We start from the raw sequence: 24,255 nt of genomic DNA, 5'->3' as shown, positions 1-24,255 counted from the left end.
AGTTATGGTTTATGCATCGTGGTGGTTCGATCCTGATTCCAGCAATCAGACTAGCAATTGTTTTAGTAAATTTAAGCTCAACAGTTTATAGGTAAAAAGGTTGAAGAGTAGCTGCTTCCATTCCTTTTACTTAATTAGTGTCAGGATTTTATCGGTGAGGATACTATTTTCAACATAAAATGACTTCAAGTGCCCATGACTATTAGGTGCTAGATTTTTTTTTTTTATCCCAGTATGGCTTAGTCAAGAATTAAGGATTAGTTGTTCAAAATATTGAGATTTATTTAAAAAGTTTATCTATATTTTTTTATACACATGAATCTTAGATCAATTTTATGATTACATGCTTTAGAAATAAAATTGTTTATCCATCAGGTGACAATGATATATTAGGTAGAATATTTTTACACAAAATGACAGATTTTGATTTTAAAAGAAAACGATGTTTGTGGTAATTAAAAAAAGCTTTGATGATGGAATAAGAAATACCATTGGAGATACGGTTAAACTCATTCCCGTTCACCAATGAATTATTGCAATAGGCTGTCCACAATAGAGTAAGAGGTAAGAAATTAAAGTTTATATCATACATTTTTTGGCTTCGTAGGGAATGATGAGCTGAATGTATAATCCGGACACTGTACCAAAAAAACCCGTACAAAACTGTCTTAAAAATGAGTTGGAGTTCACTTATTTTTAGCATTTTTTTTATGCTAAAATATTTTTTTCCCGAGTCTCAATTACTGCTAAGAACAACAATATCCGTGACATCATTCTTTACTTTCCCTCACAGTGAACTTAAATAGAAAACAATCAAAATATCCAAAGAATAAACAAGAGAAGTCACTTTATTGGTTGCTTATAGTTACCCTTAATTAGATGAACTCTGCCCAAGCCATAGTATTAGTAACTCATTCCCCTGCAGCTTCATGCAAAAATTGGAAAGTCATGGAAGTACATTTGAGGTAGGGAAAAAGTACCGCCAAGAGAAAATAACAACTCACAAACCCACTCCCAATGCTAATTTCCTATCAAAATTTCCCCACTATCTACATGATCCCGCAAATCAAATCACTATAAGACACATGTTTATAATATGCCTAATTATGATATAATCTTCGTACTTTGTGAATAAGCCTTCGGCATATAGGACACACTATGCTCTCCTCATCTAAAATCCTGCAAAATGCATTCTAATGTGAATGTCATGAAATTTGTATATTGGTAAATTAAAGCATGCATACAAAAATATTCGGCAATGAGGTACCTCTGTGCACAGTCATAGCAAGTGGCACAATGTCCACAAGGAACAAAGAAGCTACTGCGTTGTTCATCATAACAAATGCAACACAATTTTTCATCATATAACTCCTCTGAAGAGCTACTGGATGCTCCTGAATCTTCTTCTTCATCATCTTTTGCATTTGTTCCATATGTCAATCGATTTGTCTCCACTTGCATCAAGGGCTGAGTTTCGGTTTGCCTTGCAACTACATTACTTGTTCTGTATGTGACGTCGACTGCCGCATGACTATTCTGATCACCACCTTCATGGACTTCAAGGAACTTCAGAACCAGATAAATAACAATCATAAGAGCTCCTACACATAGAAAAATAGGTCATCTTTAGTAACAAAAAGTATAATTAAACCAAAGGCTTTAGAAGAGAAATTTTAATCATTGTACCTAAAAGTAATATGTAGGTCAACACACGAGCCAGAAAAGAAATTTCAACATACGATCCCCCATCAACCTGTAATCAATCGATGCAAATGTAATCATGTATTGTTGAATTACTTTGGTGAAGATCCATAAAGATAAATGAGTCAGACAAGGTTAGCCATGCCTTACTTTGCCAGTTGCCGTAAGAATAACATACTGAGTATTAGGGAAGACAAAACTGAGTCTACAGAATCCATTTGCAGTAGAGCACATCTTCTTGCCTTTGGTGGTATCATATACCTTTGCCAAAACATTAACTTTCATAGTCAATATTATGTTCCTGGAATTCATGTTTAGAACCCCAATGTGGTATATATTATCTTCCTCAACATTGTATTCAGCTTCTTTACCTAGCAATGTTCACAAAAGTCAAGATTATGTTCCTGCCTCTTTCAAAATTTCCATATACTTAATTAGCCCTATGCTAATCATAGATAATTTGGCGTAAAATCATAGAATTAGAGATCTTGATGCATATTTGGTAACAATTTTGTTTTGGAAGAAATAATAATTGCAGTAAGCTTTTAGACAAAAGTGATATTATTTCTTTAAAATAAAATCAACTATACACGCACTTCATACAATAATGTTAGAGATCCTATATTGACTAATAATATGACTAAAACAATATATAGTAAATGGGGTCAATCCTCACTTCTGGAGCTAGTTTTTGAGTTAGATTAAACCTAAATTAAAATTCTAATATGGTATCAAAGTTTATTGTAAAGTTGTTATCGGACCTATTAGGCATTCCAAATCACTTGCAAATGTCGTGCCCTCAGCATGTGTCATGAGGGAAGTGTATTAGAGATTTCACGCCAATTAATAATATAGTCAAAATAATGTATATAAGTGGAGAATAATCCTCGTCAAATTCTAAGAATTGGAATAAAAAGTGTTAAGCCGCCTTAATTTGCAGATACCCATGACCACCCTTAATATGCAGCCTCATACACCTTCACTCCGATAGGTGTGAGGAGGTGAATCCGGTTTCATTGACTAAAAGATAAAACTCAAGTAATGCTTACGGCTTGAGCTATTTTCACTTTACAAACTGATTTTGCAGAGTCAAAGTATCCAAATTCTAATGGAAAGCTTCAAAATTGTAGCCAATGCTTAATTGCTTATGTTACTAAGGTAGCCTTTCACTCAGTTTTTAGGTAAAAAGTAGCGAAACTCTAGAATCAATTACCATTAACAGTCTTGCGAAGAGCAATTGCATTGAGGAAGCTCGTTTGTTTAGGCTGTAGTAGTTCAAACTTCTTTTCTCCTGCGAAATAAGAATGGTTCTTGGGACAAACCTGAAATTCATACTCACAGAAAAGAAAAGGAAGAGATAGCCATGAGATTTCCCCTCAACTAACCTTTGATCACCATCCCATGTAGCTGATCCAAACTACTAGTAGTGTGTGCTTCCCACCTCATACGGATGGTGGAGCCCTGATTTAACCACAAAGAAATTACCTGAAGTTGAAAAATCAATTTCTTTAAAAGCATTCTCTGGGTAACTGCTTTAAACCAAACCATACCTAATCTTGTTACAATGTTACCTTGCTTTTATACGCTTCAACAAGGAAGAAATTTGACACTGTCCAATTAGTTTGGGAGCTTAACTCGGGCTCCTCGTTGAAGGCATGGAGAATAACTTGATTATTGTCCTCGTTTGACACTTGAAGCTGCTTCACAAAAACAGAACTGGTCTTCATCAAACGGGACGAGGCAGGGCCAAGCAGGATGCATGAATCGCCGTAATAACCATAACGAAGTGTGATTGAAACTGTAAAAACAGAAACATAGAGAAAGAAAGAAAAGAAAAAGGCAATATGTGAGAAAGAGTGATCAAGGGAGGGAGGGAACCATAAAGAAGATGAAAAATTACATGCCACAAATCCAAATGGTGAGAGGAGGCAGCATCCAAGCATGTTGCCACCGCTGATGATGGGATGGTATAGTGCGCATGGCTCGGTGTAACAGAGCCATTGATTCAATTCAAGGTAGCATGAAAAGAAACGGAAGTGTGTGTAGAGTAGATCACTTACTTTAGTTGAGACTAGAAGGTTTCACTGTTCTTTACTGAAGATAACCCTTTGGTGTGATTGACGGGTATTTGAATGACAGGTATGTTGAACATTTGGTGGTCGTTATTATAATTTTAATTATTTTCCATATCCGTTTTTCAATTCTTTTTTTTAATGTTCCTGTTTGGGGGCAAAACCGTTAAAATATGTCATGTGTTAAGATATCATGTGTCCTACTCCAAACACTCCACCGGTAGCGGACCCGTGGTTCATATATCATGTCATGTGTCATGTGTATAAGTGTGTGTCGATAGTGGTCGTGGGCACAAAGAATTGCAAGTTTTTCGGTTATGACTAATGAAAAAAATAAGAGTGCACTATTTACAACCTACCCATGGGTCCAACATAAGAAAATTAATTGACCAACTAAATATTAATCAACTTAGAAAAAGTTTTCGACTGAAGTTATTAACGAGCAACGTTAATGCGTTACAAATATACAGGAAATTTCAGCTCACAATTAAAATGAAGGAAAGTAGATAAACCAAAGATTCAACCAGTAGCAAATCACAATTATAGAATTGTCGTTAAAATACATAGACCTAGAATTAAGATATTTTTTACAAGTACAAACAAGAAATAGGGAAACATGCTGCAAATATGCAGCAAATCGGATTGAGAAGATAAGAGAAATTATAAAAGTTAAAAGCTAAATAAACAAATACTATAAAATTTAATAAATTAAAACTTAAAGGTTTACAGTGAAAAGGTTTAAAACTTCAAATCACATGTCCAAAGCAGAAAGATTTTTAAATTGGACTCTATGATGGACATAAATCTATAAATTGAACGCATAATTTGTTTTAGATTATTGTGCCTCTGTTCCTTTCTTCAGAAAACACACTACCGAGAGAGTTTGAGTAAAGCCAAAACCAAATGGATCTAAGAATGAATTCAACTCATAAGTTTTTTAATGAAAAATCTATCTAAAACAAAAGGTTTTTGAGTTGAATTCTATGATTGACATAAATCTATAAATTGAACACATAAGCTTTTTAATGGTGGGAGGTAATTAACTCATTTTGATCATACTTCAACTTTATTTTTGTTTAAATTGATAGCATGTTTAGATCAATGATTTTAGATTTACAAAACATTCTATTTATTCTTCAATCAATCTTTATTGGTTTTTAAATAAATTAAAATAAAATAAAATAGAGAAAAAAGGAAATATAAATAATGATTCAATGATAAATAAAAGTCAATTCGTGTTTTTTATTTACTTTATTTTCTTTTCTCTAAAAGGCTACATTTGGCTGGTTTGATTTGCGAGAGAATAAAATGGGAAAGAACAATAGTAGGATTGAAATGAGAAATTTTAGTTATTTGGTATACGGTGAAAGGAGAGAAAAATTGTATAGACCCTGCTAAAAAAAATTCTATTCAACAATATAATGTGGTGAAATGGAACAAAATTGATAGTGACGTCACAATTAAGCAACATGTCAACTTCACATATTTTTATTTTTCAATTAAATAAATATTTGTAACATAAAATAAATAAATAATAATGGCCAAACAATCAATATAAGATTATGTTTGGATTGATAATGAATAACAGAACAAAGTGTATCAGAATATAATTGAGTAGAATGAATTGAAATGAAATGAATTAAAATGTCATTTCCATTGTTTAAGTAATTTATAAAAGAAAAAATATAATGAAATAAATTATAATTTTTCATTTCTTGTATTATCAAACATGTCCTAAGTTTTGTTGGGTGAGGAATGGAAGGCAGAGTTGTGGGTAGGAAAAAGAAAAAAGTGAGAAAATCAATAGATGTGGAAACACAAATAGGGTTGAAAGGAGATTATGAGATCAAGTCACATCATCTTGTTCTATGTCAACCGTTCATCTTTTGTTATGTAGTGGGTGATATCATCCTATTTTGTTATTTTTTTCGGCTGTCAGAACCTATGGCATGACATGTGGTCTGACAAGTCCACTGAAAAGAATGATATAAATTAAGATGATATTATTCATAACAAAACATAAACTGATGATGTTATTTTAACTCATGTCACTCACATCTGATGTGACAAAAAATTTCCACAAGTAAATAGTTTGAAGATCAATTCTTTTTAGTAAATTGTTTTTAAAAATCACCCAAAAAAAGATTAAATACCCGTAATTTAAAAAAAATTCACCGCATCATGATTTTCACTCCCTTCAAAATCTATAAAACCCAGGGAAGTCACTACCAATAGGCGGCCCCACTGAAACAAACAGCGAGACGCACGGTAAGTGCGAAAATTTGAGAATAGCATCACACATCACAGAAAACAAGAAAATTGAAGACGTGGCAATGACTTCTTCTGTAACTCTTATTTATTTGAAAAAAATCTTCCATTACTTACGCGCAATCGTCCTCCATCTTCCATCACGCTTTAAACCACCGCAAGCTTGTCCCTTTCACCCTCTCAAGCAGCCCCATTTTTGGCATCTACCCAACTCTGCCATGGCCTTCACTCGTAACTAGTAACAAAAAAACAAAAGTTGTTGATCTTTGCTTCTCAGCATGAACTAGCTAGTGTTACAGCTTCTTGTGCAAGTTTTCTCGGGACAAATTCTCTCTCTTCTCGTATTTATGACAGCTATACTCATCATCCTATTTAATACCTGAGAAGAGAAAGTGAAAGAAGCATAAATATCATAAAGTGATAATAAAAAAGTTGAAAGTGGTGTTTATATTCCACTCCTCTTCGCTGCAATATTCATTGATTTGACACTCACCACCTCTTTGAAATCGGTTTTTGTGAGATGCATGTTGCAGCACTAGGCACCAAGGTAAGAAAATAAACATGTTAACAGGGAGATTCAAGATTAATAGAAATTAATTACGTGCTTAATATGCTCTTCAAGTTATCTGCATACAAACCGCGATCTCTTAACCCTCTTGCGTCACCTTTTATTAATGGCCCGATACAGACAAAACCTATCTCCTGCATTTCTTCCTCTTTTTCCCTTGTTTTCTTCTATTTTCACCGCCTTTGGTTCAACCTCTCATTTATGAGGGGTTGTGTTTCCTTTTCCTATATATTTATCTGATAGGCTTTTTATTTATGGTGAGAACAGGTGAAATATGGGGAGAGTGAAGCTTCCGATCAAAAAGATTGAGAACACAACCAATAGGCAAGTCACTTTCTCCAAGAGGAGGAATGGACTCATCAAGAAAGCTTACGAACTTTCTGTTCTTTGTGATGTTGATGTGGCTCTCATCATGTTTTCCCCATCAGGAAGAGCCACTTTCTTCTCTGGCAACAAAAGGTTTGCTTATTTCTATTGCATGTGTTGTGTTGTGTGTGTGGGAACTGGATTCGGTGCTGTCAAAATTTCCATGCAATCATATACAGTTGCTGAATTTTAACCGTTGGATGAAGGTAGATCGGACATCTCAGATCTTAAAATGAGTTAAATTTACGAAATTTAGGACATAGTAATTAAGGTATCTTTATAAAATTAATTTTGTAAGATATTTAATTTAAGCAAAAGATGGATATCTTTTTCTTTTCATTTTTATTTTTATATTTTACTTGTCTTCTCGATTAGGTGGAGTTAAATCTAAGTTAGTCTAGAAGATTATTCGTTAATTGATTTTGTCTATTCGATTTCAAAAGCTTTGTTCTTTATTGAAAAATCTAATGACTCGCTATTTTTCTGAAATATATGTTTTAAAGCATTGAAGAAATTCTAGAACGATATGTTAATCTTTCGGAGGGTGAACACGGAAGGTAAGAGCTTGTGTATTTTTAACTTCTGATACCTGATACTAGTTAATCAGTTTATCCTAATGTTGCCACCTTTGATTTATCGACCATGTGGGCTTAATTTAAACTCTTGTTGCCGTGAAACTCTAAAGGATGCATAATAAAGAGGTACTTTAATTAGTCTTGCATCACATAAGGTTTTGAACTGAACATCGATTTTAATTAGAAGTATTACTTTGAAATTTAAAATTTTCATTGTCTCTGTAGCACATTCAAAAGTTGCTTAGTAAGTTGAAAGATGAAGCTGGTCAAATATGTCAAGCCCCTAGGTATTATTTGGTATTTTTGATTAATTATTTACTAATGAAGTTGTTTGGCATTTGATTATTTACAATTTTATCGTGTTTTAATGCAGCTCAATGACTTCAGATTCCCAAATTGAGGTATTTGTTAACAAACATTGTGTATAATCTGATAAATCTATTTCCAGCTTCAATTGATCTTATATATTTGTGTTCGACTGATTGTTTTATGCGAGCTTCAGGATCTTCGAAGAGAAATTTTCACTTGCAAGTCTCAATTGGAAGAGATGGAGAAGCGACTAAGGTTCCTTTGAATTTATCATTGCTTACAAATCAATTAAATCAAAACCAAAACCAAATTCTGGTATGTTGATGAGAGAATATAATTAATTCACCATTGTTTCACACTATTTTTTAGGATATTTGAAGGTGATCCTTCAGAGATCACAACGCTCAGCGAGGCTGAATATCGTGAATATGTCCTTCGGGATACTCTAAAACAAGTGCAACTGCGAAAGGTAAGTCCAATACTCCAATTGCTTAATTACCATTACTTGTAGCCACACAATAAATTTACTACTACTGCTAACCTCCAATGTCTTCAAATTAAAAGACAACTTACAAATTTTTTGGCTTGCACAGTGTGTTTTGGAGGAGTACAATTCTCATGCCACTCATTCTCCACAGGTATATAAAGATATGGTTAGGCTCACTAGCTTTGTAACAATTCCTAACCACCATCGTTCCAATGTATTCTTAAAAAATCTTACCAACAAGAAGTTTGTTCAATTTGCTGATATATTTTTCCTGCTTAGATATGTTGGATATATAAACTCATACTAGGATTGGTCTTGTAGTAAGAGATTTGAGTAGTTTGAAACCTCATTGTCATCATTCTATACACAAAAATATTTATTTTGGATATATAAATAAAAATAAAGTAATATTTAAGATCATGCATGATATATTTCATATGCTATAAATTATTATAAAAAATAAAAATAAAGTTTTTTCATAAATTAAAATTATTCTATGCATAAGTTAAAAATCAATTTTTAGAAAAGTTAACTTTTTTTTTACAAATTAACTTATTTTAGTTTATGAGAAAAGTTTATTTTTTAATTTTTATTTTTTCTCTTATAAGTGATTATAGAAAAGTTTATCTAAACAAGACTTAAATTAGATTTGTAATAGAATTTATTAACACGATTATCTAGACAATTCTTTTAAAAGTTACATGCCTGGGTGTATTGAATTAGAATTTTAAAATATTTTTTATGAAAGAATCCTAGTCCTCTGGTATTCAATTAAAACTTTTAAGATCTTTTAGATAGATAACAAAATTCGATGATATTTAATTAAATTTTCTTATAAATTATAAAAAGTATTTGGGTATTCAAAAATATACAAATTTAAATTAATTATTTTTAAGAATGATTTTGATGGATCTTGTAAGACTTTTTAGTATAAAACATTTATTAAACAATCTCATTCAAACACTTAAAATTTTGTTAGACTTTTTTCTTTCTTTTTCTAATTGTTATTAGACTTTTTTTCTCTCATCAGACATTCTTTTTCTCTTATTCTTTTGAAATAAGAAATGTCAAATATCCTTTCCTTTATACTTTTTTCTTTGTTTTCTAAATTAAATAAATGTTTATTGTATGTCTAAGTTTAATCATGTTTTTCTTATAGGGACTATGTCCATCACATGTTTGGTATAATATTTTCGTGATTGTCATTCTTAATTTTGTCATCCACATAACTTAATACCTATTTTACTAATTTTTTCTCTCACTATTCCTTTTAGTATATGTTTATTAATACATCCTGTTTAAACATGTCATTAGATTTATTATGAAATAATTATTATAATTAAAAAAATAAAAAAATTAATGTATAATCTTGAACATATCTAAGATACTATTGCAAGAAATGTGAGTATAGGAGGATATAAAGTTAAAATAATATAGTTATTAAAAGATTAAAAAAAATTATATTAATTGTTTTTTGCAAATCTCATCATTTCTTTTTATTTTTTTACTAATTCATAATTTTGAATGCGTTTTTAAAAATTTAGAGAATCCTTTCAAATCTTACAAATTTATAAAAAAAAATTAAATTTTTATAATATAAATCCATTAAAATTTATATTATCATAAAAATCTTATAAAGAAATATGATAATATTTATACCTAATCTTTAAAATCCATATTTTAAAATCCCACACTCCCTAAATGAACATATAAATGTATGTTGAACACCCCTCTAATAACTATAACTATATTTCCAAAAACAAATATTTGGGGGGAGGCGGGGTACTATTTATAATCATGCATGGCACACGATTACAAAGGTTACAACTTACAACAATTGTGATCATGTTATTAAACTTGGAACTATGGATTGCAACTTGCAACTATAATTTAATTATTATGATTAGGTACATGCTGCAAAAACTGTAGATGTAAATGGATTTATTTCCAGAGCCTCAAAGAACCCAGTAGATTGGTTTCCACAGGGAGATCCACTACATGTCCAGACTCTGAACTTTGCGAATGTTTATGACACTGCTCTTGTCAGGTACTTTATAATTTTTATTGGCATTGATCCGTTTGTCACACCCTACTAATTAAATTTGAGTAAAATTGTTTATCCCTCTTCTTTAATTTGGAACTCAGAGATCAACAATCACATCATTGCACGGTTGTTGATATGTTAACACCAACTTCGACCCTTCTGCATTCCGCAAACATGGATCTGAATGGCCAAATGAATCCGAGGAGTAGTTTAGACGCTGGCATTAGTAATACATTACATCCCCAGTTTGGACAAGCTATTCACACCAATTCGTCCTCTTGGCAGCATCTTAATCCTTTAGGTACTTACTGGAGTTAGATAATGTGGCTTGATTTTGTTATTTATTTTCATTTAAGGATACTTTAGACGGCTACTCTTTACATTCTTGTAATTTAAGTTGACTTATGCAATACAAACCCTAGTGGTCATTGATCTCATTTCTCTCTTCTATTCTGGTTGGGTATATGTATTTTGATGATCAGATCATGAAATTAATATAGTCGTCGAGATTATAGGTTTGGAGCCATTGTGGTGCTGTATACTGATTTTTGAACTACGTGCAGGGAGTAGAACTTTATCGATTGCAGAGACAAGGGAAGTGCAACTCTTGAACAGTGTTTTTCTCAATTTACCCGGTCAAACATCTTAATACCTGAACAATCAAGATCAACATCGATCATGATATATGGTCTCTGGAAAACTAGAAAGTTGTTGAACAGAGAAAGAAGGCAAAACTTGAACATGTATTTTCATTTCCTTAATTAACACCAGATGAAATAGAATGTTTTCAATGCGTCATTGTTTTTTTTGTTTGGCTTCAATGTCTATGACTTGTAGATATTATGCATTAAAATTTTAAGATGTGGGATCCGCACGGCTTTGGAAGTTGCGCACACCTACATGCTACAGAAACTTCCTGCTTCGGTTTCTGGTTTGGTTCTATTCTACGTGATACCATGGGATTGGGATTCCATGTACTGCAGAATCTTCCTTCTTCGGCTTCTGGTTTGGCTCTACCTGATACCATGGGATTGCATGAATTACATCACTCAAAGAATAACTAATTAATTGGAAACTTTCTTCCGTGCTCAATGTAAGGGTTTTCTTCCTTTATTTTTTAACATAAAATATTAGATTACAGATGATGTAAGTGAGCTGAAAGCTCACATTAAATAGGAATAAAAAAATCGAGTAACATAAAAGTAAAAAAGAAAACTCATAACTTAAAATTTTGAAATTAAAGGATAGTATATATCGTGTTCATTTGTGTTATTGTTAATGATCTATTGGTTGGTGTAGTGTAAATTTTTCCAATATTTAATCTTATCGATTTTCCAACAATAAAAAGTTAATATGATATAAAATAAAATGATTTTAAATCATAGTAAACTTACTTATGTTAAAGAAAATTATTATATAAAAGTCTCTTTTCATATTTGTCTCAGCAAAGTTCTACGTTGATTTAGAATAAAAAAAATAGCAAACTCATATTTTCCAAGTGAATCAGAAAGTCGATTGAAATTTTTAAAAACTAAAAAAAATCTATGAATAGTGAAAAGGGCATTGTAGTTTCTTGTTGAATGACAAAATATACATTGTAAAATCCTACAACAATTAAATAGTGAGGGTTTAATGTGTCAATTACCAAGTGAATAGTAAAAGAGACATTGTAGAAGTTATAGATAGATGAACATCATTTGTGAATATCTCATGCTATGACCCATGACTGCCATTGCCGACGCGCGTGAAATTCTTTGGTGTAATCGTGTTGTTCCAATCACTCCCATTTTCAAGTCATACTTCACATGTTGTAAATGGCTAAACATATAAGCGTGCACGAACTAAGGAAAATATACATTGCCATGCCCGATTCTGAAAGTGTTTACGAACTTACTAATTATGAATAAGATTAATGACACATCAGGAAATTTTTAGACCCCCAAGGACAAAAGGATTGTACGCTGTTTTTAGTTGACAACTTAATTTACAAGTCAAATTATACAAAATAATTATCATAAAGCCAGCGTGCAACTAGCTTTCACAGCAACTGCTTAGGGGCAGACCCAGAAGCATTTACATTTTTATCCTAAAGAGATACATTAACGTCATGGATTGAAGGTTAGTTTAATTGTACACTTCAGGCTGCAAATTAGTTAATATTAAAGTGAAACTTTACACTAGCTAAACAAATTCTAGAGTGTCTTGACACAATTTTTGGCAATCAAGTTCATTGCCATTTACCGTATAATCTCCAAAATTGAAACTCTATATTGAAATGACTTCATTGTGAAGTCAATTAACAAACCCATTGTTAGCATGCTCTTGTGCAAGAGAGAGCAAATTCCATCAAACATTGGACCACTTCAAAAGACCGCAGATTCCATCTAGCTGCATCATTCTTCAAATAGATAATTAGGTACTTGGGGCGCAGACAGGTTTGCTACGTACTTAAACTGTTACAGCATAAAGAATTCAAGTCATTCATGTTGGCCATATTGGAAGTCAAAGAAATGCAAGTAAAAATAAAAACCTTATGCTGTTTGTATTTCTCCCGAATAGCTTGGAAAGACCCTCCCCTCCTTGCCGTGTACAAGTCATGTAAGACCAGAACACACTCCTTTAACTCAACTGATTTATACCGAGAGCATTCATACAAGTCTGAAGTCTGCTACAGCCAAGGTTATTAAATTGAAATTCAAGTCATGAATGGCCAAGTTAATAGATCATGATATATAATGTTGAAAGTAATAATTTTAAATTAAAAATAAATAAAACAACTTAACCATAGGACTCAAAATAAAATTAGTAGTTACATATGATTTTGTGAAACCTCTTTTAGAATAGAAAGTAAGCAATGAAATAACCAAATCAAGTACTTATATTAAATGAGTGGATGACAAATAAACTAAGTTAAAAAAATACTCTTTAAATTTAAGCTTATACTACATTTCAATTTCTTTTATAAGAATTGATAAAAGAAAAGTAAAAAAATGAAAAAAAAAATAACAAAACATTAAATCAAATGATTTGTGTCAATAATACAAAATTGTCTTGATCCAAAATAATTATTTGAAACTCATCTCATGATACAAATCAATGACTAACTGAATTGCATGAAATCATACTTTACTATTCAAATTCTGAATCATAAGATTGTAGTAACTATAATTACGACAACTTCAAGAAGCCGTAAACCACAGGCCTTAATTTGACAACTCTATTATAGAAAGAGATTTATTACCCCCAACAACAAATACGTACCCAAGGTTGCAGATCAGGCCAAATGATAAACCTGGCAAGAAATACAACAGATGCAGCCACCAAAGAAGGTAAGAACTTCAAACAACAATACTCCAACAAACTTAGCTCAGCAAGATAATAACTCATAAACTCAAATTGCAAACTTGAAGCCTGAAAGTACAAAACAACAAATAATTTAAAAAACTTTACAAAAGCTTGTGACAAAACCAAAGCATGCAGACCTCAAAATCAAACCCACCTTTTTATTCTCACAGGCAATTCCAGTAAACCTCCTGCATACACACAATTAGTCCATTGTCATTTCAATTATAATCGGTGTTTCATATTAACGAAAATAATAAAACAAATAGAACTCATCATTATTACCTTAAAAAGGTCTTAACAGTGGGGTTGCCCAATTCAAAATTCAGGGCCTTAAGTATGTCAGCCTCCATACTCACCACCTTAAATTGTAAACAACAACGAGAACCAAAGTAAGGGCCCGTTAACAAAATAAAATTGTCCAATTCAACACAACAACATAATTATTAATTTCATAGCTATAAAAACAGTTTATTTACCTCTGTCTTGTCATACGTGTTGTCAGTGATAAAGCAGAATTCTTCCACATGCGGCGGGCTAATTTCCTCATACTTACTGTATATTAACAATGAACATTAGCAGATCAGCAGAACAACATGATTGTTTTAGACAAGCATTTGCAAAATTAATAAGGAATAAATAGAAATCATGAAAGTCCAAAATACCACTTGGTTATACCCCAAAAAAAAATCATTTTTCTGAACAATAGTCAATAACTAAACATTTACTATCTTTGACAAAATCTCAATGCGAAACCAAGAGGGAAAAGCAATTCAGTACTTCTTAGGGTGAAAACAAACACACAACATTTGTAAAATCATGAATAGTTTGTTAAAACTTACGATGCAATGAACATGGAAGAAATACCCAGTAACTGTAGCCTCGGCTTGCTGACAGGATTAATAGACAAAACTCTATCGATATATGAAACAGAGAGAAAAATGGTATCAGAGAGAAGCTTGTATTCTTCGGCAACCTCTACTATCCAATCCACCAATATTGCTCTCATGATCGTTGTAACCTCTTTCTGAACATTCTCAATGTAATCAACCATTGGCCTTCGCTTCTCCATCTAAGATACAAGATGGATCAGATCAGAATCAGTACAATTTGAAACACACACAAACAACAAAGAGAAACACAGTACCAAACAAGTTACCTCGATTGTACGAAGATAGTTATAGATGTCGGAAACAATAGGAGCATTAACGTTTGATTCTGCAGAAACACCGTTGTGAACAGTGAGGGTCTTGTCAGTGACCGCTGGTTGAGGAAGGATGAGATTGGGCAAGTTGGAAAGTTCACCCAACACGACGCGTCGTTTTGTGAGGGGTTCGTTTTGGGATTGGTTGGCCCTTCTCTTTGCGGCGCGTGACTCCATCTCGGCTTCTAGTTGTCAGTCACGCGGCGGCATGAGGCATTGAGATTTTATAAAAGTCGAAAACAGTTTGAAATTGAATGCCACAGCGGGCGTTGTGAAAACTTTTCACCATTTTCCCTTTTCATTCAAAATCTGAGTTTTCAGTGAAATTTTGTTCATTTCCATTGGCGCCTTCGTTTTCCGCCATCACTAACGCCCAAAACTAAATTAAGTTAAAACATCTGCACTCTCAAATTTTCAATTTTAGTTGTTTTTTTTAGGTTAATTATAGTTGTTAATAAAGACAAAAAAAAAATCTTAATATCTTGAATCTCTCAGTTTGCAATTGCATTTTTTTATATCAGTTAATTTTTATTTGTTATTACAGTTATAATTTATGCACATATTTCCAATCTACCTGATGCTTCCACAAATTATTTAATCGTGCTCTTTCTTCTCCGACGTAGAAATAAAAAGTATTTTTAAAGGTTAAAATAAGTAATTATCCGCATTTTAAGAAAAAAAACTCAAAAGTGAAAATAAAAAATTCAATTTAGAAATTGTTAATGAAATTTTGTTTTTAATAACCAAAAGATATTTTTTTCTTTACTAACAAAACAAGATATGTGTAAAATGATCTATTTTTTGTCTATTTTAAGATTGATCTTGCTTAAAAAAATAAATTAACCTAAAATGTTAATGAATGTCATTTATTAATTTTCCTAAATAATCGATGTTAGGGTCAACCCAAATATTTAGATGATTTTTTTGTGTTCATTTGCATGTTCTTTTCATTTGAATTTTTTCATGATTATTTTTTTTAGTTATTTTAATATATTCTCTTATGTAAAGTTTTTTCATATGATCATTAACTCAATTTTTATAATAATTTTGTGTGCACATGAAATACAGGTGATGCAGTTAGTTATATGTGATTGTTTTAACTATTATTTATGAAAATAGATTTATGAATATTATATGAATTCTGTGTTACATTCTATTTCTAAAATAAAATAAGGAAACTAAACTAGTATATATGAGTTTTTTTTTGTTGAATATTTTTTTTCTTAATAAATATCTTATTTTTATATTTATTTTATTATCTTTAATATTTTGTTTTATTATTTATAAATTAATAAATTTTGTTTTAATCTTAATTAATAAAAAATTTAAAAATTATTAATTAATAAATATAAAATTCTTTAATTTATAAAAACTAAAATAAGTGTCAGAAAAATATAATTATTATTTAATTAGAAATTCAATCCAAGATAAAATATTATTAAAGAATAAATATTTATTAAGGATAAAAATATATAAAAAATTATTTTTAATCTTAAAAAGAAATATTTTTTTAGAGTTTTGATTGGACAGCTTGGTGGAAAAGAAGCGCGCTCTCTTCTGTTCCCCGCCATATGAAAGTTTTTCTTTTAACCCAAAACTAAATTAAGCATTTGAATTTGAAACCAAAGCCAAATTCTGAAATTTTCAGATACGCCAAATTTTCATTTGAAAACCCGCTCTTTTGTCTTTGTCTACCCATTATACATACACATGGAAACACATTCTCTGATTCACCCAACACTTCAACTCCATCTTCTCCTATCTCTCTGTTCCAAATTCACACACACAAGGAAAAAGATGGAGACTCGTGCCGCCTCAAAGAGAAAGGCAAACGCCGCCACCATAGTCATAGTCGAAAAACAACACCCCAAGAGGCAGCGTGTCGTGTTGGGTGAACTTTCCAATTTACCAAACATTATTGTCCCCGAAACTCAAAATCCACGCAAAGAGAAACTACAATGTCGGAAGAATCCCAATATGAAGAAACCATCTCTCACAAACAACACCCTTTCTTTCCCCCAGATCGATGAATCTTATGATTTCGAGATCTTTGAGTATCTTCACGCAATGGAGGTAATTTTGGTTCTTTAATTTTCAACTTTGTCCAAATCGACACCGTTGTGGTTTCGTTGAGGTTGTTGGATGTCTTAATTTTAAGATTTTCTGGTTTCTCTGACGCAGAGAAAGAGAAGACCAATGATTGATTACGTGGAGAAAGTTCAGAAACAAGTTACGACAACTATGAGGGCAATATTGGTGGATTGGTTGGTAGAGGTAGCTGAGGAGTACAAGCTTCTCCCAGATACCCTTCATCTATCTGTTTCGTACATCGATAGATTTTTGTCTGTTAGTCCTGTTAGTAAATCAAGGCTTCAATTGCTGGGTGTTTCATCCATGCTCATTGCTGCGTAAGGATTTGGCACCTTTTTTAATTTTGCAACAGTTGTTCTCTTTAATCTGCTTAAGCATAACAATTGCATTTTTTTAATATGCAGCAAGTATGAGGAAGTTGACCCACCCCGTGTTGATGCGTTCTGCAATATCACTGATAACACATACCACAAGGCAGAGGTAAATAAATATGCTTTACTAGTCTATTATTTACGATGATACCAAATTATGTTATGGTTTGTTATTTGTCGGTTTTTTCCCTCACTTTTATTTACATGGTTACTGGTTATTTATAGGTTGTAAAGATGGAAGCTGACATACTCAAGACTCTAAAGTTTGAGATGGGGAATCCAACTGTAAACACCTTTCTAAGGTAAGGACTTTATATTGTGAATGTGAATATTTAGTCTCTGTTGAAATGAGATTAATTGATATTGTTATTGCTTCAGGAGGTTTGCTGATGTTGCTTCTGAGAACCAGAAAGTAAGCTGAACTGCTCTACTCCCCTACCTACACTTCTTGATAGTCTTAAAAGCTTTATTGTGTTGTTTACTAAGTTTTTTTTTCTTATTATTTTCAGACTCCAAATTTGCAGATTGAATTTTTGATTGGCTACCTTGCTGAGCTAAGTTTGTTGGACTATGATTGTTTGATATTCTTGCCTTCTATTTTGGCGGCATCAGCTATATTTCTTGCTAGATTTATTATCTGGCCTGAAGTGCATCCTTGGGTGAGTATATTAGGTTATGGATAATGATATATTGCTCTTCTTTTTAAAAGAAAGCTCTTAGCCGTGTTTCAAGGCACTCAAAGTTGAGAATCTATTGCAGACTTCTTCCTTGTCTGAATGCTTGGGTTACACACCGGCTGATTTAAAAGAATGTGTCCTCATCTTGCATGACTTGTATTTGTCAAGAAAGGCAGTGTCCTTCAAAGCTGTTCGGGAGAAATACAAGCAACACAAGGTGATTAATTTTGCATGTCTTTTGTCATAAATATACTTCAATTCTCATTGTGACAAATTGAGTAACTAGAAATCTTCTATTGGAACAGTTCAAATATGTAGCTAATCTGCCTTCCCCTCCACATGTACCAAGTTATTACTTTGAAGAACAGTGATGCACTGGAAATTTCTTAATAGATAAAATTCATTTGAAAAAATAGAAGACTTTTTGAAGTGATCTACTCTTATGGAACTTGGTATCTTTTAAATCATGCTTGATCAAGCATGTCATGTGTTGAACAGTGTGGTTTGTTCAACCATTGTTTTGAATGGCCTGGCTTAAAAAATTGACGGGCAAGGTTTGTGTCTTTGAATTGCAATGGCAGAAGGATCAGGTCAAATTCCAATGTCAATTGCCTTTCCTGTTGAACAATCATGGAAAGGCCTTTAAAAAGGAAAGAGCCCAATTAACAAGATCTTATATGGTACTACTGCACAATTATCATTGTGGCCTTGAAGGAAACACAAGATTCAATCATGATCTGGACTCTGCCGAAATTTTTTGGCAGTCTAACAACATTGTGCATTTGGAGAATTACGGCATAGGTACGGCATAGGATGAGGTGCAGTAGCTGGTAATAGACATATCAGCTTGTTTTAATATAAAAAATATCACTTTGAATTTGGAGGATTTGAACAAAGTCACCTTGTGAAAAATGGTATTTATGATCTTGCCAGATATCTTTGTCAACATTGATCCAAATGATGTTGGTTGCAATCTCGTGGGGGAGACTGGGCAACTCGACCAAGAAAGCACAAGGGTGTTACACTGCTTCCAAGCAGAATACAAGGGATCTTGATCTTGGGATTTAGAGATGTCGTTGTCAACAAATTCCAAGCAGAGAAGGGATCTTGATCTTGTTGGTGTAAATTTAGAATTCTTCTAATTTGGAAATGTAGTTTAATATAATCCACATTAACTCCTCCGAGAATGAGGTGAAATTTGATGAACTATTTGAGAAACTCTATTGAGCTAATAAAATTGCCAAGTTTATGTTTGCGATCAAGATTGAAATTGAAAAAAAAAACAAATTTGAAGATATTAATCATCAAGTGTTAGAAAGTGGTAAACTTGAGACAAGAATGAGTCAAGTGAAAGTTATCAGTATCACATGGATTATTTCGTGAGCCTTGTTAAACATTTGATGGTACTCGGATCCTAGCTTAACCAGTCCCAACTCGATTAAGGAATTCATAAACTTAATAGTGACAAGGAAACTTAGTGTGTTTGAAAACATGTTGCAGATCACCTTAAGGCAAGAAAACCACATCAAAACATTAAAATGATACAGAAGCAACAATGTGTTGTTTCAATCCGGAAGTGACGTGAATTTTTTTCAAACATGCACTTAAAAGTTGAGGGTAGAGTTTTTTCAGTTAAACACAACAAATCAAATGCATTGCAAAAATATAATAGTAAACAATAAAACTAGAGACAAACTAAATACGGTTGGGATAGGTATACTATGGTCTGAGACTTTTACGTCAGTTGTGGTCCTGATCAATAAATGAATGACAGATTTCTTGTATGAGAGATGCATAATTACGGCACAAACAAGGGCTAACGGCATTTACAAATAGTACGGGTTAGTTGTTTACCATCAATATCCAACAAATAAGTGAATAACTGTCAAATCGTATTTTTCTTCTTATTCTTAATTAAAATAAGCATAAATATCTTTCTCCAAACATAATTGTTGTTGTCTCTCTTCCTGAACGATAGAAAATTTTATCGAGATGCTGTGTTCCCGTTGTATGTCTCTCTTCCAGAAAATTTTATCTTGTGCTCCATTCTTGTTGATTGATATCAATAATAATCTTTGTTTGCTTCTTAAAGAGAAAAGTAATGTCCTGCCTCTGCAAATATGATTGCCCAGTTTGTTAATTGATCAAAAGTTTCAATGAATTTGATATCATCTGTTGGTGTGAGAGTCATGGTTAGAACTTAGAAGAATTAGCTAACAAGAAACAGATTCTAATCAATTATATTATATATAACTCTATTAAATGCTTTGTAGAGGAAATATATAGCAATGCCTATATTATATACATCTCTAGAAAATCCAGCCCCTATAGAACAAGTAAAAACACAAACCTATCAGTTCAAAGTGAGAAGGAAATGAAAGAAAATCATGCATAAGGTGTGACGTGGCTCGATCGGCGTTTACTTTTTTCTTTATGGTATTTCCCTTCCTACTCCGTGATAAGAATCTGTACACGATATCCAAAAATAAGATAACCACGATATTGGCAATTCTCTCCATTAAGCGTTGATTTAAGATTGTCGTTAATGCTTACGCCTTTAAGTTGTGTTGTTGTTTCCTGACTGACTAAGTTGAACACTAGTCATTTATTTATTTATTGGTCGGGTTATAGTTAACGCGATAGTCTTGTAATTTCTCGTTGTCTATGACCTTAACCTCTCCTTAAACAAGGATCATAAACTGATTTTTAAGTTTAAGAACTTCATAGACAACTCTCCTAAAAAATATTCATAGGTATATTTCAGGATGAAAGAGCTACGATTATATTTTAGTTTAAGTGTTGGGGGAAAAGAGAGTATAATATTTTTTACTCTATTTTTTAGTAATTCATGAAATTTAACATTTTTTTCTTTCCTTTTATCAGTAGTTATAAAAAATTATAAAACTTTATGAGAAAAAGAGCTAGTATTATACATTTCTCTTCTTTATCATTAAAATAAAAGTGTGCTCATTCCCCTACCTCTCACATGGTGCTGTATTGGTTTCAACTTGACTCCATTGGTCTTTCAGCTTGCTCAACGTGTGCTGTATTATACTATTATTAAACTGAATATTGTTCTTAAGCTTTTGTTCCATCTTTCATTATTTATATATTTTTTTTCTGTTTAGTGTTGAGAGAAGTATAAAAGTTTTTTCTATTATTTTTATTTCTATGCAGTTTTTTTTATTTTAACTTAATTTAAATTATAAAAAAGTTTAAATATATCAAAATTCGTATTTTTTATTTATTTCATTAAAATATATGAAAGTAATAAAAACACTTTTCTTAACATTATAAATGTATTTCTTTATTTAACATTGTTAACATGGAATTTTTTTTAAATATATAAATAAATAATTAATAAATTAAAAAGTCTACTTATATTTTGATTGTTTTTATTTAAATTTTACTCTAAATATTTTATAATTATTTTTAATTTGTTTAAAAATATTAATGAATATAAAATTACATATGAATTAAAATACTGATTCTTTAATAAAATATATATCAAATAAACTAATTAAATAGTTTAGATTATGAGCCCATTAAAATATATTTGAATGATTTTAATTGGACGGCATGGCGGAAAAGAAGCGCGCCCTCCCCGCCATTTGAAAATAACCCCTTTTATCCAAAACAATTTGGAATGAAACCAAACCCTGAAAATTAAGACGCCATTTCAAAAATCGCAATTTGGTCTTGTAAAAAACAAGACAACTCTCTCTCTCATTCACCCAACACTCTAACTCCATCTTCTTCAATCTTTTCTTTACTCTGTTCCAAAAAATTAACAACACACACAACACAACCGGAAGAAGATGCAGACTCGCGCTGCTGCAAAGAGAAAGGCAAACGCTGACACCGTAGTAGTCACGGTTGAGAAACAACACCCCAAAAAGCAAAGGGTTGTGTTGGGTGAACTTACCAATATTCCAAACCTTATTCTCCCCGAAACTCAAAGTCCGCGCAAAGAGAAACTCCAATGTCGGAAGAATCCCAATGTCAAGAAACCATCTCCCACAAACAACACCCTTTCTTCCCCCCACATTGATGAACCTTATGTTTCCGACATCAACGACTATCTTTGTGCAATGGAGGTACTTCTGGTTTTTTAATGTTTACTCAATCTTCATTTTGTCCAAACCGAAAAGGTTGTCGTTTTGTTGATATTGTTGGGTGTCTAAATTTATTTTATTTTTTACCATTTCTCAGATGCAGAGAAAGAGAAGACCAATGTTTAACTACATGGACAGAGTTCAGCACGTGGTTACTGAAAACATGAGAGGAATATTGGTGGATTGGTTAGTGGAAGTTGCTGTGGAGTACAAGCTTCTCTCAGAAACCCTTCATCTATCTGTGTCATACATTGATAGGTTTTTGTCTGTTAATCCTATGGGCAAATCGAGGCTTCAGTTGCTCGGTGTTTCTTCCATGCTCATTGCTTCGTAAGCTTCTGCTTTTAACTTTTACAATGGTTTTCTCTCCTTAATCTATTGAAGCATCACAGATTCACAGTTGCGTTCTTTTCTAATATGCAGGAAGTATGAGGAAGTTAATCCACCCCGTGTTGACAAATTCTGCAGCATTACGGATAACACTTATAAAAAGGCAGAGGTAAGTAAATATGCTGTTCTTTTATTCTTCTTTTTTTGCTTCGTTATTTTCCACTTACTTTGGTTTCCATGGTTATTGGTGATAACATAGGTTGTAGAGATGGAAGCTAAAATACTTGCGGCCCTAAATTTTGAAATTGGAAATCCTACTGCAATCACTTTTCTAAGGTATATATTGCAAATGTGAATGTGAATCCGAATATTTAGCTTTCCTTATAATGAAATTAATTTGACTAATTGGGTGTAATTGTTGTTTCAGGAGGTTTTTGGGTGTTGCTTCTGAGAACCAAAAAGTAAGTTGAACTTATCTTCGCATTCTTCTTAGTTATCTCGAAAGCTTTATTTGTGTTTGCTAATATTTTGTTTTTGTTTTTTAATATTCAGAGCCCAAATTTGAAGATTGAATTTCTGAGCTTCTATCTTGCTGAGCTAAGTTTGATGGATTATGATTGTATAAGATTCTTGCCTTCTACCGTGGCTGCGTCAGTTATATTTCTGGCCAGGTTTATTATCTCGCCTGAAGTGCATCCTTGGGTTAGTATTTTCATATTTTGTTTTGTGGATTGTGCTATATATTTCTCATCAAAAGAATAAGCTATTACCCGATTTTAAGGCACTCAAAGTTGAGAACTTATTGCAGACATCTTCCCTGTGTGAATGCTCGGGTTACAAACCTATTGAGTTGAAAGAATGTGTCCTCATCTTGCATGACTTGTATTTTTCAAGAAAGGCTGAGTCCTTCAAAGCTGTTCGGGAGAAATACAAGCAACCCAAGGTGATTATTTTTGCATTTTTTTTTTTTGTTATGATATGCTTCAATTCTCATTATGACAAATTGAGTGACTTCAAATCTTTGACTGGAACAGTTCAAATACGTGGCAAACCTGCCTTCCCCTCCATTTGTACCAAGTTATTACTTTGAAGATCAGTGATGCAGTGGGAGTTTCTTGATAAATATAACTCATGTTGACAAATAGACTATTTTTGAAGTAGTTTACTCTTATGGCTATTAATTTAGAATCTGTGCAAAAGTTAACAGCATTTTGGCAATTAACGTATCTGGATAGGTACATGCTCTGGATCTTTTACATTTTGTTATTTATCTCTCAAATTATGGGTTTCGGGTAGAGAAGCCGGGCTTTTTTGAAGTTTTGCCTCACCTTTAACTAACAGTTTCATTGCTTTGAACTGCAGGGATCTCAAATCACTGATGCTTTTTGCGAGCTGCTTGTTCGACGATAATCTAATATAGTTGGACTACCAATGGCAAAGGTCTTCTATTATCAAGTTGTGTATTGAAGGAAAGAAAGTACTAAAATTAGGGAACTAAATTAAGTGTTGTAACTATGATCAGGTATCAGATTTGTTGGTAGTTCCTAACTTCCGTATCAATTAACATGAATATCTTTGTGGTTAGCTTTTATTCTTTTGTAACATCATCTTCTGCCTTCCTCTATACATTGAAGTTACTAATCTTTATAATTTTTACAATGAAAATAAATAATGTTCTCGTTCTATTTTTCTACAGGCCTCATTGGTATATCTTAGATTTAGTCTGATTGAGAAA

The 24,255-nt window shown here is 32.2% G+C and overlaps 5 protein-coding genes across 9 annotated transcripts; 3 read left to right on the top strand and 2 right to left on the bottom strand.

Annotated features, from left to right (window-relative positions):
• Positions 1-819: 819 nt before the first annotated feature.
• LOC100777075 (E3 ubiquitin-protein ligase APD1) lies at positions 820-3,835 on the bottom strand. Of its 4 annotated transcripts, none has more exons than XM_003523566.5 (8): positions 3,602-3,835; positions 3,273-3,499; positions 3,087-3,186; positions 2,915-2,992; positions 1,852-2,072; positions 1,687-1,753; positions 1,268-1,601; positions 820-1,179 (listed from the first exon to the last, which is right to left on the bottom strand). In XM_003523566.5, the coding sequence occupies exons 1-8, from the start codon at positions 3,642-3,644 to the stop codon at positions 1,101-1,103; spliced, it is 1,149 nt and encodes a 382-aa protein (XP_003523614.2). In that variant the 5' UTR covers positions 3,645-3,835; the 3' UTR covers positions 820-1,100. The 4 variants fall into 4 exon arrangements, with proteins under 4 accessions (XP_003523614.2, XP_006578043.1, XP_040870732.1 ...); XM_006577980.4 differs by having other exon boundaries at positions 3,606-3,835; XM_041014798.1 differs by having other exon boundaries at positions 3,762-3,813.
• A 2,160-nt stretch (positions 3,836-5,995) lies between these two features.
• On the top strand, positions 5,996-11,188 carry LOC100776548 (agamous-like MADS-box protein AGL11). The gene is given in 13 exon segments (XM_026128167.2): positions 5,996-6,588; positions 6,877-7,068; positions 7,479-7,532; positions 7,661-7,676; positions 7,776-7,837; positions 7,924-7,951; positions 8,053-8,114; positions 8,229-8,328; positions 8,453-8,497; positions 10,254-10,393; positions 10,492-10,691; positions 10,954-10,995; positions 10,998-11,188. Coding segments are annotated over 12 exon segments (1,092 nt in total). The 5' UTR covers positions 5,996-6,588; positions 6,877-6,883; the 3' UTR covers positions 11,156-11,188.
• A 931-nt stretch (positions 11,189-12,119) lies between these two features.
• Positions 12,120-15,290, bottom strand: LOC100776007 (putative cyclin-A3-1). 2 transcript variants are annotated; one of them, XM_006577979.4, is made up of 8 exons: positions 14,892-15,290; positions 14,575-14,804; positions 14,212-14,287; positions 14,018-14,094; positions 13,890-13,923; positions 13,652-13,801; positions 12,921-13,058; positions 12,120-12,843 (listed from the first exon to the last, which is right to left on the bottom strand). In XM_006577979.4, exons 1-8 carry the CDS (start codon positions 15,111-15,113, stop codon positions 12,784-12,786), a joined length of 987 nt encoding a protein of 328 aa, XP_006578042.1. In that variant the 5' UTR covers positions 15,114-15,290; the 3' UTR covers positions 12,120-12,783. The 2 variants fall into 2 exon arrangements, with proteins under 2 accessions (XP_006578042.1, XP_003523612.1); XM_003523564.5 differs by having other exon boundaries at positions 12,123-12,843; positions 12,921-13,055.
• Positions 15,291-16,671: 1,381 nt separating this feature from the next.
• Positions 16,672-19,356, top strand: LOC100787417 (putative cyclin-A3-1). The gene is made up of 8 exons (XM_006577978.3): positions 16,672-17,009; positions 17,118-17,344; positions 17,432-17,507; positions 17,624-17,700; positions 17,777-17,810; positions 17,908-18,057; positions 18,158-18,292; positions 18,381-19,356. The coding sequence occupies exons 1-8, from the start codon at positions 16,734-16,736 to the stop codon at positions 18,444-18,446; spliced, it is 1,041 nt and encodes a 346-aa protein (XP_006578041.1). The 5' UTR covers positions 16,672-16,733; the 3' UTR covers positions 18,447-19,356.
• A 2,378-nt stretch (positions 19,357-21,734) lies between these two features.
• LOC100786875 (putative cyclin-A3-1) lies at positions 21,735-24,161 on the top strand. The gene is made up of 9 exons (XM_003523939.5): positions 21,735-22,172; positions 22,288-22,520; positions 22,614-22,689; positions 22,780-22,856; positions 22,948-22,981; positions 23,073-23,222; positions 23,329-23,463; positions 23,555-23,755; positions 23,883-24,161. Exons 1-8 carry the CDS (start codon positions 21,894-21,896, stop codon positions 23,618-23,620), a joined length of 1,050 nt encoding a protein of 349 aa, XP_003523987.1. The 5' UTR covers positions 21,735-21,893; the 3' UTR covers positions 23,621-23,755; positions 23,883-24,161.
• The last annotated feature ends 94 nt before the right edge of the window (positions 24,162-24,255 follow it).

The sequence above is a fragment of the Glycine max genome, chromosome 4 (genome assembly GCF_000004515.6).
Source record: "Glycine max cultivar Williams 82 chromosome 4, Glycine_max_v4.0, whole genome shotgun sequence".
Taxonomy (NCBI): Eukaryota; Viridiplantae; Streptophyta; class Magnoliopsida; order Fabales; family Fabaceae; genus Glycine; species Glycine max.
Note: the sequence above shows the minus strand (reverse complement) of the source record. Positions and strands in the feature narration are given on the sequence as shown.